Below are 19,263 nucleotides of genomic sequence, written 5' to 3' on the forward strand. Positions count from 1 at the left end.
AAGCGTGTTGGGCCTACAGAAGTGATATAGTCTGTTATATGGGGATAATTTATTGATTCTTGGGCTTTTGTGAAAGGAGAGTTCATTGAGGTGTATGACCTAATTAAATAGACTGGAACAATTCTGATTCTGGCGTTTTTCTTAAAAATGAATATATCCTGTTACATGTTTGTGCAGAATGAGCAAAGGTGGCATTCAGGACTCTTACCACCCACGTTGCTTGTTGTAATAAACCATCTGCCATAATTCTTAGTAATTTAAGAGTGACCCATGCAGGCTTTAACCCATAGCTGTACCTGTGAAACCGAGAACAGACAGTACGGTGGTTGTATTTTTTTTTTCTTCCCTTAGTTGCTTATAATCAGCAATAGCTGGTGAAGCTTGATGGTAATTCTGGGCCCTGAGCTCAGCTTTCTGTGGACTGCAGGACGTGTAATGTGGCATCTTGGAGTAGAAGTCTGAGCGGAAAGAAAGAAAGGATTGATTGTTATTTTTTAACTCGAGGAGGGACTGTGCCTTCAGGTGTTGGGAAATCTGTCTTGGGAGCTTGAAATTTAAGTGCTTCTCTTTTAAAGAAGGATACATTAAAAAGCTCTTGTGCTCTTACACCACTTAAATTGTGCAGTTTTGTGTTTCGAAGACACTGAGCTTCTAACAACCCTGTTGATGGACATTTTAAAGTCTGTAGAATATTTAATAGATTTATAATGTTTTTATATTTCATTACTCGAAATTACTTTAGATAGGATGATACTTTGTGCTTTTTATGTTAGTTTTGAAGAATTGAGCTACATAAAATGTCCTGAAGTTACAGGGACAGTAAAATTATTTTTTAATATTTTCTAACATACTTTAAGGGCATCTTCGTGATTAATAGAAAATATTCCACTCTGTTTTATTTCCACTTGAGCTTTTTGAGCAGCTGCGTATTTTAATATGGAATATTTCAAATTGTTAGCTGGATCCATGCTTTAAAATTATACAATTCTGCTTTGCTCATTTACTAAATTGTGGGATCTTCATTCATTTTTTATTTTTCATTTTTATACCACGTTTGCTGGAGTTGAGAGGTGTGGCTGCTTGGAGTGTGTAGGCATCAGGGAGGTCATGCAGCTCTAGAAAAATGTAAAATATTGAACTCCGAAAACAAAACATGAAGAATAATACTTCATTTTTAATACACACACACGCACACAGATGTGTCCTTGGATAAAGTACTGATTGAGTCTTCTTGCTTTTGAGATAATGGTATTTGAATCAAATTCCTTACCTCCTGGCTATGGATTTTTACAATGCAGGCAGAGGAAAGTGGTGAGGGTTTGGTGCACGTAGGAGGAAAAACAAGGCAGCAGGACTGTTTTCCTGGGAAGCTGTTGATTATGGTACAGCCTTGCTCCACTGTTGGACTGAAGGTGATTTTGCTTATAGTTAACCTCCCAGTTACACGTGGAAACTCTGGTACCATGGATTAAGCCTTGTAGATGGCCTTGGTGGAGCACAACATGATGAAGTCAATGGGGATGCCACTGGCTGTGGTTCCCAAGGTTTGCCGAGGAGGAGACCCAGGGGAGAATATCTGCTCGACCCTAAGAAGCTGTGCTCTGAACGTGGGTGCTCACCAGCTCCTGGGGGATGAAATGGGTCAAAAAGCAGCGCTTTCATCTTTGCGTCGTAAAGGAGAGCAAACACATGGATGCCTCCGGAAAGTATCTGAATAACGTGTTTTATGTGATGTAGCATAATGAAACACCTGCTTCTGTCAGAGAGGCACAGGTCGAGTGAGAAGGAATTAAGATGAGTGTTGTTTTTAACAGTTTAGCCAGCACTCATGAATTGACTTAGGAAGCGAAGGTCACGAGTTCAGCAGCATTTGTCACTTCAGCCCAGTTGCTAATTAAACAACTTCAACGTTATAAAATCACAGCTCAGAAGTCCCACAGTTTTCGTGCGCCGTGTGTGTGGTAAAACACAAGCATCAGACGTAAGTAAATCTCAGCCTTCAAATCTTTAGAAGTATTTTTCTAAAATATATATCTGAGTTCATCAGCAAGCCAAGGGCTGCTGAAATGTGCTTGGCAGTAGTCCCTGCTGCCTCCAAACACAGCTGAACAAACAGCCCACAGCTCGCACAGGAAGGCAGGCCAATTGGGTAGGAGGGCAGGAGGGGACAGTGTGGTAGATATCGTGTCCCTGCAAAGGAGCAGCACGCTGCCACCCCGGTGTTTATATAGCCGCGAGGAACTGTGCTTCGTAATGGGTTGATCCTGTGGTTGGGGTGGTAAAGAAAGACCTTTCTCGTTTTCCGGCATGCATTAAATGACTGAAATTACTTTAAATAAACTTTGCTTAAAGCCTTGCGTGTCTTAAAGAAAAACTCGGCTTGGGAATTTAGACATTTAGGGCTCTGGGATAGAAAGAGAAATTTGGCTGTTTTTCTTGGGGGGTGAAAAACCATGGGCTTTTCTTCCATGGTGATTGTTTTCAGGGAGGGCTTTCCTGGAATAAAGTGTTCATAATGACAAAGTGTTCGTCATGTGGCATCATTTTGCTCTTTTTAGGGCATCATTTTGCTCTTTGTGACTGCCGTTTTAGCACACGCTTTCCCTGTATTTAACTTGCAGTGAGGCTTCAGAGACTGACCACAGAGAGTCTGCTGGCTGCTCACGAGGAAAGCATGCACAAGCCCAAATTATTTTTGAGTAGTGCAGTTTATTGAGGCCACATCTGCAGCCGGCATGGCTTTACAAACACTGTTAACAGAACTACAAGGAAGGGAATAACCACCACCTATTTCAGCTGTGCAGCATGCGGTGCTATTATTGGGACCAGCATTAGGAGGTGGAACTGCAGATACAGCCGGTGGAAAGAGAAAAGCATCTTGAAGGGAGCGATTTGGAGAACTAAATGATGTGCTGCAAGGTGGCTGTAGTCTTGAGCATCCAATGCAGCTCCCAAAACAGTGCCTTGAGCAGGTCCAGTGAATGTTTGTGGTGTGGTACCCTGTCAGCATAAGCAGGGACGCTTCTGCTTCTCCCAAAATACTGCCCCTCAGAAGCTATGATCACGGTCTTCTGGAGTTGAACGTGACCTTTTTTTTGGTGTGGTTGTATTGTAACTTGCAGTAGTATTGAGTGAACGTCAATCCATGAAGCCCTTGTGCTGGGCAGCCCCCAGGCGTGCAGGGGAAGGATGGACGGACAGATGGATGGATGGACAGACAGATGGACGTGTGATTTAGAGTGGCAGCAGCAGATCACTAGCAAATGTGTTGTTCAGCATTACGTGTGTGTTGAGAGATTCTGTGTAATGATGCCACAGTAAGCCCCAGAAGCTTGCCTTTTAACATCAAAATACGTTGAGCTGAAGGTATTCAGTCAAACATGACCAAATGAGGTGGTCTCCCCCAACACCTCCCCCCCCACTGCTCTGGGAAAGATCATGTCAAGAACATCAATGAGGTCATTCATGGGATCAAACACTAATTTTAATGTTGTGTGCTTTCTGACCCAAAAGCAATTTAATATTGCTGATGTTATTGCAGAGTTCTGTAGCAGCTCTCCCTAGCAGTGAGACTTGGATGTGGTAGACTTTCTGCTCATCTGTTTCTAGACTATTGCTTCATTTCTTCCCTTTCATTGCAAGCTGTCATAAAAATTTCTCCAGATACTTCAGTCGGTGGTCTCTAAAGCCTTCATCATTCGATACTTCGTGTACAACAAACGTTTTTCCTAATTTTGATGTTTTCTTTCTTATTCATTCCTCTTTGTTAGGAGAAGCCTCTTGTATCAGAAGCAGCTAGGAAGAAGGAGAGAGACCTGGTAGCCAAAGAAATCGAGAAGTTTCAGGTCTCCATTCAGACACTGTGCCGGAGTGCCCTCACACTTGGCAGGATCATGGATTACATTCAGGAAGACATGGATGCCATGAAGAATGAGCTGCAGATGTGGCGGCATGAGAACAGACAGCATGCAGAAGCTCTGCAGAAAGAGCAAAGGTCAGTGTGGTCAGGGAAAGTTTGATTTATCTCTCAAGGCAGATTCTTGAGTTTCTAGGAGAAGGGAGAGTTTTACTCGCTCTTAAAAGCGAATTTGTCATCAGTCACTTTTGTGGTTTGGGGAATTTTTTTTGCAGTCCAAATTGGTTTTTGAAGTGTTAAAGTCTGAAGGTCTTTTCAGCTCAATTTCACACGATGTACATGACAGCAGAGATGCAGACATTTATGTGAGATGAGAGGGCTTAATGTTTTTGCTTTTTTTCCTTCACGAATATTTAAGGAGCAAACTGGGTTGTGAACTGGGACAAGCATCAGATTCCCAAATCACAAACAGCTTTCTGTGTGCCATCAAAGACTGTATTCTGCAGCAGTGGTAATAACAGTGGTGATTGTCTGTGTATGGTCTAAAAACAACATCAGAAAGCAAGGAGAGGAAAGGTGGCATGCCCGATAGAGTCAAGGAGGTCAAGCCTAGAAAGAGTTTCTTGGCCTCACTCGCCTGACCGATACATCTTTTTATTCTCCTTGGAAACAGAACTACCATGCCAACTGTGTCCTCTGATTTTAAAAATGATCTTAAGTGTTTATGATGAATTTTATCTTCTTGGATTCATAATGAGACTAGATAAATTTGCTCTTCCCTGAATCGCTATGCTTAATTCCTGTAGAAGCAACTATGCCTCTGAGTGGTATTCTTAGCTAAGCCCCATCTTGGTAAGTAGCAATGTGTTAAATGTTGGAAGTTTTATAGCTGCTGGCTTAGTCCACGGACTGGGGTGGGAATTAGGGCTTTGGTTCACATATAAAGTGTAATGATGTTAATTCCTTGCACTTACATAGCACCTTCTATCCAGGAACCTTGGCAGAGTTTTAAACTGTGGTTGGCCTCGGAATGCACCACCTCTGCAAAGAGAAAGGAAATGGCATTTGACTTTATTTTTCTGTTGGAGAAACTGAGGCATCAACCCACTCCCCTTTGCCAGACAGCTCAAACCAGAGTTAGGGATAGGGAGCAAGTCTCGCACCATTCTCCAAGCACGTGCTCACTCGGTGGGTCCACTGTGGCCAAACAAGTCATCTGTGCTTCAGTTGGTTTCCCAGTGTAGTTTCCAGGTGTGCTTAACTGGCTTTTTCTGCCCACTAAGTTCCCTGGTAGATTGTACCTCAGACAAAGCTTTCACCTTCATATCGATGCCGAAGGAGAGGAGGAAGGAACTGGCACCCTGACTTTGTTTGCAGGTTGATGTCAACCCAAACTTTATGATGGACAGCTGTTTCGTGCAAGTTAGCATCTCTTCAGCACAGCCACTCAGTTCTCTTTCATGAGCCAGGACTGCCACAGCAAATTGCAGCACTTCATGAAGATCAGTATTAGATCCTAATCAGATCAGCGCAGTGCTATGGCATGTCAAATCCTTCGTGAAGAATTACCCAGTATCAGACATGAAGAAGTCAATGCTTCCCATATGTAGTGGAATTTGGATGCGTGTCTTTGTTTTTTTTTTCTTTTTTTTTGCTTCTGTGAAAGACAATTGAAGGATTCCACTGGGGGAATGGTAGTGCAATTTCTGGTGATTTTTTTTCTGTGATTTATGCTGATGGTGTAGAACGGAGGAGAAAACTAAATGATTATGAGATGCAGACTTTAGCTAATGAGTCCTTAAAGTGACTGGGTAATTCAGAATGACAGCGGGCTGGTTTGGTCCATTGATTCCTGAGCTGTTAAGCATTCCTGTAGATCAGCTAAGCATCACAGAGAGGGGCACGTTGCTTTTAAAGCCAAACAGCCCCATTCACTTAAGATTTGCCATTGTGCTTGTGGTTTATAAGCATATAATTCCCTTTTATTAAATTTCCTATTAGTGTAGGATTGCCTGCCCTTGTCAGCAGCTAGCGATGGGTCAGTTTTCATGTACCTCACCTCTTATCAGATGTCTACCTGCTGTCATTTGGTGCTGCTGGCAGCCACTGGTGTCTTGCTACTGGCTTGCTGGTTTCTTGTAGGAAATAGCAGGTAGCAGGCCAGCAACCCCCACAGCAGTTGAATTTCTTGCTCTGCAATGTGCTTCTCTCCCTTAAACTCTCGCGGTGAGGCCCGGAGGGCTCGCTGTCACCACATACACCATGGTAACAAACAGGGGCCCCAGTAAAAGGTGGGTGTTCCTGCTTTGTTCTGCCCTGCAGAGTCAGGTTGCTTCCTCCCTGGGCGAGGCAGTTGCAGTTCTTGGCTGGGTAAAGTGAAAGCAGTGCTTGACACACGTGTAAGGTGGGGTGAAATAACTGCAAAGCACGGAGATTTTAGCAGAAAAGCTACATTACCAAGACGATACTGTTCACTTTGAATTGCGGGTGATCTTTCCTGAACAATATTCTTCTCTGTCCACGTTGTTAGCTTTGCCTTTGTGCTTCTTATTCTGAACTTTCGTTCAGGAAGGGTGGGCACCACTGAAATTCTTTGCAAGCTTTCAAGTATTGAATGTACGTTCTTGGAGGCTTAAGTAACCTGAAGCAGCGTAATGTTTCCAATAACATTATGCTCTTTGTGTCTCTTTCAGCATCACAGACAGTGCTGTAGAACCACTAAAAGCTGAACTGGCTGAACTGGAACAGTTGATTAAAGACCAGCAAGACAAGATCTGTGCTGTAAAAGCTAATATTTTAAAAAACGAGGAAAAAATCCGGAGGATGGTTCTCAGCATAAACTTGTCTTCAAGAAGGTGAAGAAGGAGAAACAAACAAAGAAAAACCTTGGGACTGACTGACATTCGTACCAAATAAAATAGTGGAGAAAAGTCAAGATATGCCCTGTTTAGATGTAAAATGGTTATGGACCAGAAGCCTAAAAATTATATAAAATCCCATTATTACACTGATCTTCAGATGTTGATATTATCCAGGATAAAATTATATTCGCTTGAATGCTCAAGTTGCAGAGTTATTAAAATAACTTGTTTATTTAGATGTGTACTGCTATTACTTAACAAGTCTTCACTGCCCTCTTTCCGTCTGTGAGCCGTTGAGCAAAGTTTCTGACCCAGTCCTCCGTGCATCCCCTTCCTCTCTTTGTATCCACTGAGGTTACTTCTGGACGCGTGGCTGCGAAAAATGGGCACGAGATGTTTTTTTGCCCCTTTTTAAAGAAAAATGTTCCAAATTTCTGCAGGTCAGAATGTTCCTGAATCCCGTTCATCATGTACAGCTCTTGCAAAGTTAGCTATAAAAAGTCCCCCAAGATCAAGAAGCAAAGCCTTGTGTAACTTGCAGTTCTTTGCATCATTACAGAGATGATGTCATGTTTTCAGGGCTATCGGGAGTCTTATTAGGAAGGACTGAAAATGCAATACAAGCATCACCATGTAAGGGAGCAGAAGTATTTTATCTGCACAGGTGTTAATTCCATTTTTATTGCATATGTTCATTTGGAAAGGATTAATTTAAGTACCTGTTTCCTCCCAAATGCATGTTCCCGTAACTTTTTGTATGTGAATAATTCCACTGATTTTTTTAGTTAGCTGCAGATGTCTGTACTGTTTTCTTAATGACCTCTTGAGTGTACTGCACGTTAGAGTCCAGCTTTACTAAATCTGCAAAGCGTGTTAGCATAGACACAACTATATGACACTGCACTGAGCACAGGAGGCTTTAGTCCTCTGCAAGGCTATTCTCTCAAGATTTTTATAACGTGCGAGTACATCTACTCCCATGTTGTTTGGATTATTTATGAAGTGGCAGTGTCCTCTCTTCTTTCTTCTTTGGTTGGCAAATCTGTTTCTGTGTTTTTTTTTTTTTCTCTTTCCTTTTTTTTTTTTTTTTTTTCCTCCTCTGGTATCTGGACCTCAAAAAAATCTACCAAAAGGATAATCACCAGATAGCGTGAGTATTTAACATGCAAATGTGGACGTTTTAAAGGGGTTTGTGTGTTTGTTATAATGAATAAGTGGGGAAGATACTTCTTTTATTTTCTTTGCTGTGTAGTGATCTAGGGTTAGGCCTAAAGGTAGTTACCCCAGAACTTGGGAGTGTGACAGATATTCAATATTTTGTTGGTGTAAAGTGATTCATTTTCTGAGCTCAAAGGAATGAACAGTACATTGTATCTAGGAGTTGCATTCTAGCTTTGGTCACCATAAGGGCAGGATGCTTTGCTGCACAGCATTTTGGTGGGGGTGGAGAGGAAGCAGGGGTTTGTGAAAGAAGAGAGAAAAGGAGACCTGTTTTTACCTGTTAACGGGGTGTTTCAGATGTTCTCCAGGGACACAAAGTGATTTCAGCTCTTCTCTGGGTCAAGCAGGGTTTAAATCATGACTTTTCCTTTCCTTTAGTTGCTGCGTTTCGTGAAGTTCCCTTCTCCAGGCCTGCTCTCCTTGTCTCCCCCTTCTGAAGGATGCTGCATGCCCTTTGTGTGGTGGTGTGAGCCTTGTATTAGACGTGACTGTCCCCTGGAATGGGGTGGAAAGCCTAGCGCCCATGTGAACATGGGGTGGGAGGCACTGATACGGTTCCTTGCTTGCCACATCTTTTGGGAGACCTTAGGGATGGCTCCTGGCATCTTTATGCAGGCGTTTTCCCTTAACGAAGAGGGAGGTGGGAATCCTGCCCAGCCTCACCGTCAGCCCAGATACATTCCCGGTGGGGACTATAAGCATAAAATTCACGAGGCAAGAGAAAGGGAGGGAGGAAGAAGCTGTCTGGACCAGAGACACCTTTTTGTTCTCCGTGGGCTGCTGTCAGAGAGGATCCCAGCCCCTGGCTGGCAGAGATAATAAGCAGTAATAATGCATTGGCGTGTGTCCCTAGACCGCTGCTTGCTTTCTGCATCAGATATCACTTCAAACAAGAATCCCTCAGTGTTAGGGCTTAATTACATGTCTCCTCTCCTTCAGTCGTCGCTTGCTCTTTGTCTAGATCTGTTTTCCAGTACGGTGGAACGAAGCTACTGCTGATGAGCTGAGCCCTGTTCAGTTATAAAGGCAGGCTGAGGATGCAGCACTGCGAAAAGCAAATAAACATCTGTGCCTCGTGAAGGGGAAAAGAGCCTCTGGGGGAGCAGACAGAGCAGCGGCCGTGTCTGCCTGCGGCTCTTGCGCCCGTCGCCGTGCCTGTGCCTTGAGCCTGCATTTCAGCTTGTGGGTGGTTCATTAGCAAGGGAGAGCTCACTTAGAGCGGTGGTTTGGGGTTTAAAACCCTTTCGTTGTCAGCCCCCTTTAGGGCTAATGGAGCCTGACAGTTCTGGGAAGCTGGCCTTGTGTTTCGTGATGTGCCTGACATTCCTCCCTCTTGTTTAGGTCGGGAGGTGGCTGCCAACCCCTTTGGTCTAGGGTCCAGGAGTGTTTGTCATCCGAAAAAGTACAGCTCTTGGCAGGACCCTGAAACACAGCTGCTAGCCAGCAAGGGACACCGGGGGTCCGGAGGGATGGGACCTCCCCAGGTCAGTGGGACTCGGGGACAGAGGAGGCCGGGAGGGGACAAACTGGGCGAGCTGAGGTGGGGGATTGCAGCTGAGGTGGGCACTGGATGCCCTTCGTCTGAGGGCATCAGAGGCTGTTCCCTAGGGTGGCGATGGAAGAGGATTAGCTCTGTGTTCAGCAGTGCAGGGGAAGGGGGGCCTGAAGGGCTGAGGGGTGTGAAATGGGGTCGGCCAGGGCTGAGGAAAGGATCCTGAAGCCCCAAGGGTGTAAAGCTGTGGTTGTGGAGGTCCCCTCAACACCAGAGTCACTAGTGACAGTCCTGAGTCCAAATGTGCTGGCCTACTACATTCAGTATATTTATTGAAAATTCTTCAATTCACCTCATGGCAGGCTGAGGTAAAACAACACAGGGCTCCCTAGAAACGCCCAGTTCTCTGCATGTCTGTAATGTAGCATTGGGCAAAGAAGCTAAGATAGAGCTGTTCACTTCACAGAAGCACGGAAAGCTTTGGTTTGGAGGAGACCTCAAAGCCCCCCCAGTGCCACCCCTCAAGCAGAGCAGGCCCCATCCAGCCTGGCCTTGGGCACTGCCAGGGATGGGGCACCCACAGCTCCTCGGGGCAGCCTGGGACAGGGCCTCACTGCCCTCACAGAGAAGAATTTCTGCCACAAACCTACTCTAAATCTACCCCCTTTTACCTTAAAATTGCTACCCCTTTTCCTGTCACCACACCCCGACAATGGGTCCCTCCCTAGCTCTCCTGTATCCCCTTTAAGCACTGAAAGGCCACTACAAGGTCTCCCCAGAGCCTTCTCCTCCACATGCTGACCCCTCAGCCTGGCTCTGTAGGAGAGGTGCTCCAGCCTCTGCCCATCCTCGTGGCCTCCTCTGGCCCTGCTCCCACAGCCCCATGTCCTGCTGGTGCTGGGGGCTTGAGCTGCAGGTAGGGTCATTGGTGTCTGACCTTTGAGATTTGCCTCACCTACCCATAAGTTAGGAGTCCTTCAGTCTTAAACCCTGCACCTTAGCTATCATCAGATCAGGTCTCTTCCCATGTAGTGGGGGCTATCTACAGGGTTTTTCACCCACCATGAAGGTAGATGCTCTGGGTAGCAGGCTCTGTGTGCCCCTTATCCCCCAGATTCTCAGTCCCCACTGGTATCTTCCACATGGAGAGAGCTTTTCTGCTTCAGCCAGCTTGCTCAAGGGCAGAGCTCAGTCCTGTTTGTGCCCTGATGGCACTTTGTCCTGCTTGGAGGCATGCAGGTGTGGAATTAACAGGTTTGCAAATGAGCAGCTCTTGCTGGAGGTGGCACTTGAGTGCTTGAGTTTCAGGCTTGGAGGTACGATGTGCTCTGGGGTTTATCTCTTCTGAACTGGGGCTCCAGGCTGCCTGCTATCTAAAAAGGAACACCATTATGATGATGATTAATATTGTTTGCTTAGAAATCTGAAATTCCTGGTCACGTGTGTGTGACGCAGGACATCCCATCTCCAAAAGAGCCGAGGAGCACACGTCCCGGAGTCAGGTCCGGGTTCCTCTCTTCCCTTGACCCGGTGCCCGACCTGGCTCCAGCTGCCTCTGACTTGGCTCAGCAGTGCTGAGGTGCTGTCGGAGATCTGAAGCCCAGATGGAAACTCCTTCTGGCACAGAGTCCTGGCTGTGCTTGCTAAGCCAGGAGGACCGGGAGCGGGACACGTTGTTGCTGCTTTCGGAGCATGCCCTTGCTTTCGGCTGTCTCCTCGCTGCAATTTGCTGTATTGGGTTTCTTCCTTCATGAAGTCAGACTAGTTTAGAGGCCTCAAAGACAGTCTCTTGCCTCTTGGGTTACTTCTCTTGAGCACATCTTGGAACGTAAGGGGGAAAATGCCAATTACTTTTAAATGCTTTAGGACTGCAAAGCTCTGGCATCCTGTGTCTGTAGAGAAAAGCCGGGCGTTTGTAAGCCAGCCAGCCCCTACGTGATTTAGGGGATGCAGCCCATTGAAAGCTAATTGAAAATGGGCTCCCAAGCAGCTTCACTTTAAAAATGAAAAAGTGCCTGTGATTTTTTTTTTTCTTTTTTCCCTGACACGCCTTGGATCCATCCTCTGAGGAAGCAACCACCGCTGCCTGACGTTGCTGTTGCAGTTGCAGAAGCAAAGGGCAGGACAAACGCGTGGAGCCCAGCAGCTGCAGGGCTGTGTGGCAGTTTCGAGGGCTTTAGGGAACGCATCACTCTCTGCTGGTGGAGTCCGAGGGGCTGGGCTAGGTGGCTGCAGAGAGATTCAGCTGAATTTGTGCTTATCCCAGAGTCCGAATGTGCCACAGAGGACCACGGAGCAGCCAGGCATGGAGAGCTTCAGCCCTGAGCTCCTGGCGTGTCCCACTGTGCCCCAGGGAGCTGCCTGCAGGGCTGAGGCATGCCCCTTCCAAAATGCTTCCCGACGTGTTTTGTGAGAAAATATGAAGATATAATATTTCCGTTTTCCAGCGAGAAACTTAATTAGAAGGAATTAAAAGGCATGGTTTATAGTTTAATTTAATGTGATGAAAAAAGGATCGGCTCCCTCCCCCTTCTGCCCAAATCCCAACCTGCGATGATGGCAGCCCGGCCTCGAATTGCGTCCGACAGCCACAGGAGGGAAACGCTTACCCAGAAGAAAAAAGAGAGAAATTCCACTCCAGATTTACGACTTGTGAAGCAGAGGTTGCATGGGTTAGCGTTATTTTATGTTGCCCTGGGTCCCACAGACTTGACTTTGTTGTGTGCCCGGGAATGGGCTGAGAACTGATTTTGTTGGCTGCCTTCACAGGTCACTTGTGTGCTCAGGTGCTATTTCGGGCCACTGGGTCTCTTGGTTTTGTACACACAGCAAAGTGTGTGTTCAAACAGGCAAGGAGCACATGTTTGGCCCTGCAAAGTGGGGTTCTCCCTCCCAGGCTGTTTCCCTTTTTTGACGTTTATTTGGATTGAGGGGCTCAGAACAGGACTCTCCCTGTTTGGGGGAGGAACCCAGAAGGCTTCTTCCTTTGGGATCATTCAGTCTCATGGTGTAGGTCGATGCAAGGGAGCTTTCTGCTCTCAATCCTGGTGTCTTTGCCCAGATGTGACCTCTAGGGTATCCTTGCCCATCTCGAGACTTCAGCAGAACCAGGAAGATTTATGGCTCTGGGTAACAGCAGTAGTAGGGCCATTTATCTTTCTCAGAGGCGAGAGGTGACACAGGGCATCTTCCTCCTTTTGTCTTACTCATACCTTGTTTCTGCACTGAGGGGAAAACTGATCAGAGCTGGGACTGGGATGGAGCTCACCTCCCCCATTAGCCAAAAGTTTGAGAATCAACGTGGCAAGATCTAAATGGATTGGCTAGGAGGCACGTGAGGTGAGATTAAATGAATCCTAGAAAGCCTTGGATCCTGTCATGGTGTCTCTGCTTGGTGGCAAGTGTGCTCAAGGCATTCTGTCTGGGTATGGCACTAGGGACACCCAGGATACGTGGAAAGAGGGTGCCCAGCCATTGCCTGGCCTGGTACTTTTCCCTGAAATAGGAAATGGACTGGGGGACATAAAATGAAGGGCATGCTTAGGGTTGTTTTATGGGAGAAAGTGTCGCCTTACGTGTTTTTTAGGGTCGTAATTAGGGTTAGGCTTAGTGTTACGGTTAGGGTTACGTTTAGGGTTGTGAAACAGGGCAGCTTCTGAAAATGCATCCAGCCATTAAGGATGGGGACTACGTGTGCTGTGTTACTTTACTCTCACTGCCTTGCACTGGATAAGGTGGCGGAACCAAAGGCACTTGTGGAAAAGCTGTCTGTGGCTTTACAGGAAAAGCAGCCCCCGTACATGGATGATGACAGCCTTTTCCTTGAAGCAAGAGAGAAAACAGACATGTTCTGCACATGGGTCACCTTCTCCAAGGAAAACTGGTGTCTCCACGCAGTGAAAAGTCTCGTAAGAAAGAAAAGTCTCCTTTCTGCTGGGTTTTAAATCTTTTTTTTTTTTTTTTTTTCAGCTTTTGAAGGAGTGGAAATTTCTTTTAAAGAAAAGTAGGGGAAATGGCTATTTATTTATTTCTCTCACCTCTTTAAAATTTTTTTTTTCTTTTTTTTTTTTTTCGCCCTGTGATTCCTGGCCTTTTCTGCACTGTAAATACTTCCAGTTGTGCTTGCTTTGCAGAGGGACAGGGCCAGGCATCCCAAGAGGATGCTGTGTAGGTAACAAATGGAAGAACAGATGAGTCCAGCTCGGCAGGCTCATACACCCATCTTTACTGTGAGATCTCCTGAAGGTCAACAATGCTAATAACAAAAAGAAGAGAATCTGTACAATCTGCTTAAATACCTGAAAGAACTGATTCAACCCCAAAACCTGAGACACGCATGAGGAATGTTGTTTTCCTGTGAAGAATACCAGATACAGACTGTGTGCCCAGGTATACCAGAACCTGCTTTCTCGGTCTCCTGCTGAACCATGTCTAGCAAGGTCTCATGCTGCATTGCCCTGGAAGGGAAAGCCCCTTGGTTTCCATCCGGTGTAACTGCTTTTGTGTGAAAGGCTAATTATGGACATAAATTCCTTCCTCCCTCCCCAAAAAGGCCAGAAGAGCCAGTTCCAGCTGACCGAGATACAAACCGAAAGGACTTGTACTGATTTAATGGAAAAGGCATATTTTAACAGAGCTCTTTTTGTTTCGGAAGACTGACTTGGTCTAGAAGGAAATGGATGGGAAATGGTACAGGCAGGCAGCGTGAAGGAGCTGCACAGTATCTCTCAGCTCCTGGGCTGGCAGCCTAGCCACAGGGACTGTTTTCTGGCTAACAGCTTGACATTGGATTAGAAGTGCTTAATTTCTTCTGTACTTTCAGGTTTCTCTGCTTTTTTGGAACAGTGTCTGCTGATGCTGGAGACCAAGCGTCGGCTGTGCTTGGGAGGAGCTGGGGATACACGGCGTAGTGCAGAGCTGTCTGGGAAGGAGGAGTTGTTTGGATAAGAAGCAGTTGCTTTGAGCAGGAGGCTCCAAGCTGCTCTGGCTTTAACTGAGAGAGAAGGGAAGTCTTTCTGTCCAATTCAAATAATTTCGGTGGTACTTGCAGTGCACGTTACAGAGCTGGAGGCTGGAATCAACCCGAGGTAGGTCCTGGGTCAGCATCAGTGCACGGAGCACAGGAGCAGGCAGGTAGGAACCAGAAGTGACTCTGACAGATTGAGTGAGCAGGTATGCTGGGCTTTCTCTTCACATCCTCCTAAAGACAGACAAACACCCTTAAACTATATATATATATAATATATTTATTTGTTTGTTTATTTATTTATTTTCTGGAGAGGTAGCAGGAAGAGAGAGACTGAGATACTCCTCTCTACAGCACCCGAATTATTCCCCTGACCACCCCAGTAATGCATCACCACGAAGTAGTTCTCCTTGTGAGCAGAGATGGGAAAGGAACACAAGCTGGTTTAATAGTTCTCAGTTACAACAATGTCTGAGGGTGCAGAGAACAAGGAATGACTCCATCAACATCGGGAAGTGTCTTGAAAGTCTGATGAATGGACATCAGGTAAATGGCTCTGGAGTCAAGTAGGTCTAATGACATACCTGGCTCAGCTGGCATATCTAACTCCAGCATTTACTGGAGCAAGCTGAGACCTCATTTCTTCTTGCTCGGGGTTTATAACCATATTGGTTCTTGGTTGCCCATGATCCCCTCCTGGCCGACGCAGTGCTTGGTGCAGCAGCGTGAACACCTGCACTGCCAAAGCTCTTTGGGTTTATTACTGCAGACTCACCTGGCTCTTTGTGCATTGTCTCTCCGGAGATTTGGGAGAAGGAGAAAGAGAGCAGGAAGGGAAAATATTGCTCCCTTTTACATATCAGCAAAGGACCGTAATTCTTTTGCAGCTGATGTGGAGCTCGTCTTTCTTTCAAGATGTCTTGTTGTTTTGTCAAGATGTTTTGCTGTACAACTGCGTTTGGATTTTCCTCTTCAGTTCTTGCAGGAGGGATTTTCTTCCTGGCCTCCGTTTAGCATCCTCTGCACGTGTCACTTTCTCTTGCAGGCCATTCTCCTCTGTGAACGTTGCTCTTGGAGAAGGGAGGAGAAGAGGGCTGCAAGGAGGGATAGATGATATTTAGCTTGGCCGAAGATGCATAGCCCTTCCCGTGGCGTGCAGCTTGATGTAGCAGGAAGGTTTATTTGTTCTAGTCACGCTAAGAGTTTTATTCATGCTTCTTGTTGCTCCTGGCAGGGTGGGAGCTGAGTAAAAGTGCCTCTCTGTCTCCATGCTCTGTGCCTTCTGTGAACAGCTAATGGGTCCAAACAAGAAGATCCTGACAGGAGAGCAAAGGGATCGGTGTGCTGGAGGATGCCCCAAGAGACCTAGTTTTCAAGTGACACCCAGTGGTGCCTGGTTCTGAGCAGCCTGGATGCAGGGGAGCTTGGATAGAGTGGGACAAAGCAGAGGAGAGCAGAAAATGCCCCCTGGGTGGCCTCAGCATCCCATGGGGGCTGGTGGCTGTAGGGGCAGCTGAGGACCTGCCAGAGACCAGCCCTGGAGCCAGGAGGAATGCGTGGCCCACACAGTGGCTGTGGTCTGCGTGTAGCCCTGTGCCAGTCAGGTAATTTGGGAGGAAGGAGAGGTGTTCTCCTCCACTTTTAGTGTTCCCTGGGTGTCAGCTTTTCATTCCCGTCCGCAGAAGTGTCAAGAAAAGGCTGGTTTTATGGTTAGCTCTGTTAGACTGGGGGCTGTAAACTCAGAGCCCACGTTAATAGGATACTTGTCTTTAGGAGCCAAAACGGAGGGTGAGAGACCAGGGTCTCCTGCAGCTCAATACTGTGCTATTGTGCTGCGTTTTATACCTGCTGGTAGGAGCGCTCGGAAGCCGTGTGGGAACGCGCGTTAAACGTGTTATTACGTTAAAATGTCACTTTCTCAGGTATCATGTGCTGTGTTTGCACGGGGCTTGCGGGCTCGCAGTATGCAACCAGAGCACGGGACCACCCCGAGACGTCCAGCTGCTTCCAGCGCCGTGCCGCGGCGGGGGGATGGCAGCCCACAATAAAAGGCACGCACAAACTTCCACTCAGAGGGAAAACCCCAGTGTGCTGCAGGGAGAGGGTGTCTCCCCGGGGAGAAGGTGAGCCTGGAGGGGGAAGGAGCCCCTCTGCCTGGGGTGAAGTCCTGCACAGGTTCACGCAGGCAGGGTGGCTTTGTGGCAGGGCTGAGTCCCAGTCACTTGCTGGTGTTTCTGCAGAAAAAGGCAGGTGAATGGGAGGCTTCGTGGTCAGGTATTTAATTTACATTTCTGCTGCCCCTTTGGCTCTACATCTCTCCTACTTCGGACCCCCACACCTTCATATACTTGCAGTGCTTACTCTGGCCGTCTCCTGGAGCTTGACTCCCTGTTGTACACCCTTGCGCTCATTGTCAAAGCTGCAGACATGTTTGATTGGGAAAGCTACAAGGTCAAGCAGGAGTTTTTGTTGGAGGAGCAGCTCAACCACTGATCTGACCACTTGGTGACAGTCCTGGTTCTTGCACTGAAGTCTCTGGGAGGTAAAGACCTCCAGAAAAGTGTGATGTTGCTGAAGCTGTCTAAGCTCGTCTGAGCTGTCTTCTCCTATGCTTTGGGAGATGGAAATAGAGCCTCCCAAGTGTGTTCCCAGACTCAAAAGCAGGCATTAATCAGCCACGGCACATTTATATGTAATTGGCTCAGACTCCTGTGGAGGTGGTTGCCTCGGGTTCTTGAGGCTTTTTTTGCTGTACCGTGGAGCAGAAAGGTGTTGAATGTGATGCTAGGCTTTATCTGGCCAGGAAGATCAGCATCTCTGCAAACATCCGAAAGCAGGCAGCCAGAATCTAAGGATTCAGGGCTTATTACTGGACTCATGAGGAGGAAATCCCAAGCCATCCTTAGAAAGTGTAGAAGAGGCTGGTCAATGGACACTGCCTTGCTTGGCAGAAATGGCATCCAGAACAGCATGGTTGCTTGAAATGAAGCTGCTTACTGATTGCTGAGAGCAGCTTTTGCTGGGGGCAAGGCCCTTGTGTCTCTTGTAAGCACACTACAGGAAGGCAGGCTGCCCCAGTCAGGCCCTGGGGACAGCCTGGGACCCGAGCACTGTGGAAATAGGAAGGAGGAGAGATTCGAACAAGACAAGTGATATGTTACCTTTAACACTGGGGAAAACAGAAGTGGCTCAGTGAAGCTGAGACAACATTTCTGGAGCAACGTGAGTTTTTTTTTAAACAATTTCCTGATTACTTTAACTGCTTGATCTTACAGCCCGAGTATTGCCCTGGTGTTATTTCTTTGCATTTCATTTCCTAAGACGTCCCGAAGAGCAGGGAGTGCAAACTAAAATAAAACCTGGCATGTATTTTACAAGCTGTGCTGGCTTCTCCCACAGACCCCCTCAACCCTTTGAACCCCAGCTGCTCAGATAGCTGAGGTCGCTGGAAAGGCTCCCACTGACTTCTTCAGCCTCCCCTGCGGCGGTGCAGTTGCAAGCTTGACCAAAAGGCCATTTTGGTAAGAAAAGCTCCCCCTGGCTCCACAAGACGCCAGGCCAGGCCCCAAGAGGCTTGGTGAGATCCCTCACAGTTCTGTGAGCTGGAAACAGCAGAAGAAGGCCCAAGGTCATGGTCATCAGCTGTCACCTCCCCATGCCAGGCAGCCCACGGGGCTCCAGTTGTCTTCCTAGGGTGTTTGTGGCAGCTCCCAAGCATCACCTTTTCCCCTTTGGCTTCAACAACGAGTGTGGTTACAAGTTTTTTTTTCTCAATGGGGGAAAGTTGCTTGCCTCAGGCCAAGTGTAGAAATGTGGAAAGGATTTGGATCAAACTTTTTTTTTTTCTTTTTGGAATTTTGTTTAAAGAAATAATAGCGCCTTGGGCAAGAGCTGAAGCATGGAAAATTTTATCCCAAAAGGTGGATGCTTTGTGAAATTATAAGCGTGTGAAAACAGGTGGTTAAACTGAAATGGTTTTACAGATTTAAGTACAGAGGGTGCTACCAAAAACTTGTTATAAATCCTGGAGTGAACTCTTCTTGAAAGGCAGAGGTAGAAGAACAGGCCATCAGCAAGTAACCTGAACCACTACCAAACCCACAGGCGGCTCCAGAACCAGCAAAGAAGCCAAGCAAAATGAGAAGAGGCTTTCTGAAAGGTCAGCAAAGGAGCCAAGTCCAGGCCCAGGCTTCAGTGTATAAACTCAGCCTCAAAAACGACACCCTAGTGGCTGATATCTGGCCGGGACAAATTTTACATGCGGCACCTGATCCAAAACCTGCTCGAGTCAGTGGCAAGTGCGCTGCAAGCTTCTCAGAGCGTTGGATCAGGGCCTTAAACATGCAGCCAGGAATAAAAACACCCAAGCAGTGTGCTGCAGCACGTTGCGGGGTAAAGGAGGGGCTGGTAAGGGCTGGAACTGCATTGCCCTTTGCCATGAAAACTAGGGGATGTACTGGTGGAAATGGTCCTGGGGAGAACGAGGTTGTGATGAGGTGGAAGCTGCAGCTGTGAAAGATCAGGAGGGGAAGGTCTGGCAGCTGTTATTGGTGTAATTACAGTTTAAGGGGCTAATTACACTGGGGCTTTGCTGTGCTAAGTGCTCTAGGACCGGAGAGGGACCCTGTCCTGTGCTGATCTTGGTCTGCACAGAAAAGGGGTAGCAGTGTTTTCCAGCTGATGGGGTGATTTCCATTGAGCCCCACTGATAAAATGTGCCGGAAGGCATCTGCCCTCATGCAGAGGCTCTGCAGGGAATGAGGTGTCCTGTTCCCCGCTGCCTGGCTCCCTTGGGTTCAGCCTTGGCTCACCAGGGCCCTCCCAAAGGGCCACCGGGGATGGTGGCCGCGGGCAGTGGTGCTCCAGC

General features: G+C 47.1%; 1 protein-coding gene across 2 annotated transcripts in view; it reads left to right on the forward strand.

The window, feature by feature from the left end:
* TRAF3IP1 (TRAF3 interacting protein 1) overlaps window positions 1–7,257 on the forward strand; it is a 42,463-nt gene extending 35,206 nt beyond the window's left edge. For both annotated transcript variants that reach the window (XM_082762857.1, XM_082762858.1), the window contains 2 exons: window positions 3,771–3,994; window positions 6,550–7,257. In XM_082762857.1, the coding sequence (XP_082618983.1) occupies window positions 3,771–3,994; window positions 6,550–6,715 (390 nt within the window). In that variant the 3' untranslated portion in view covers window positions 6,716–7,257. The remainder of the gene's footprint in view (window positions 1–3,770; window positions 3,995–6,549) is intronic.
* The last annotated feature ends 12,006 nt before the right edge of the window (window positions 7,258–19,263 follow it).

The sequence above is a fragment of the Aythya marila genome (assembly GCF_965140915.1).
Source record: "Aythya marila genome assembly, chromosome: 6".
Lineage (NCBI taxonomy): Eukaryota > Metazoa > Chordata > Aves > Anseriformes > Anatidae > Aythya > Aythya marila.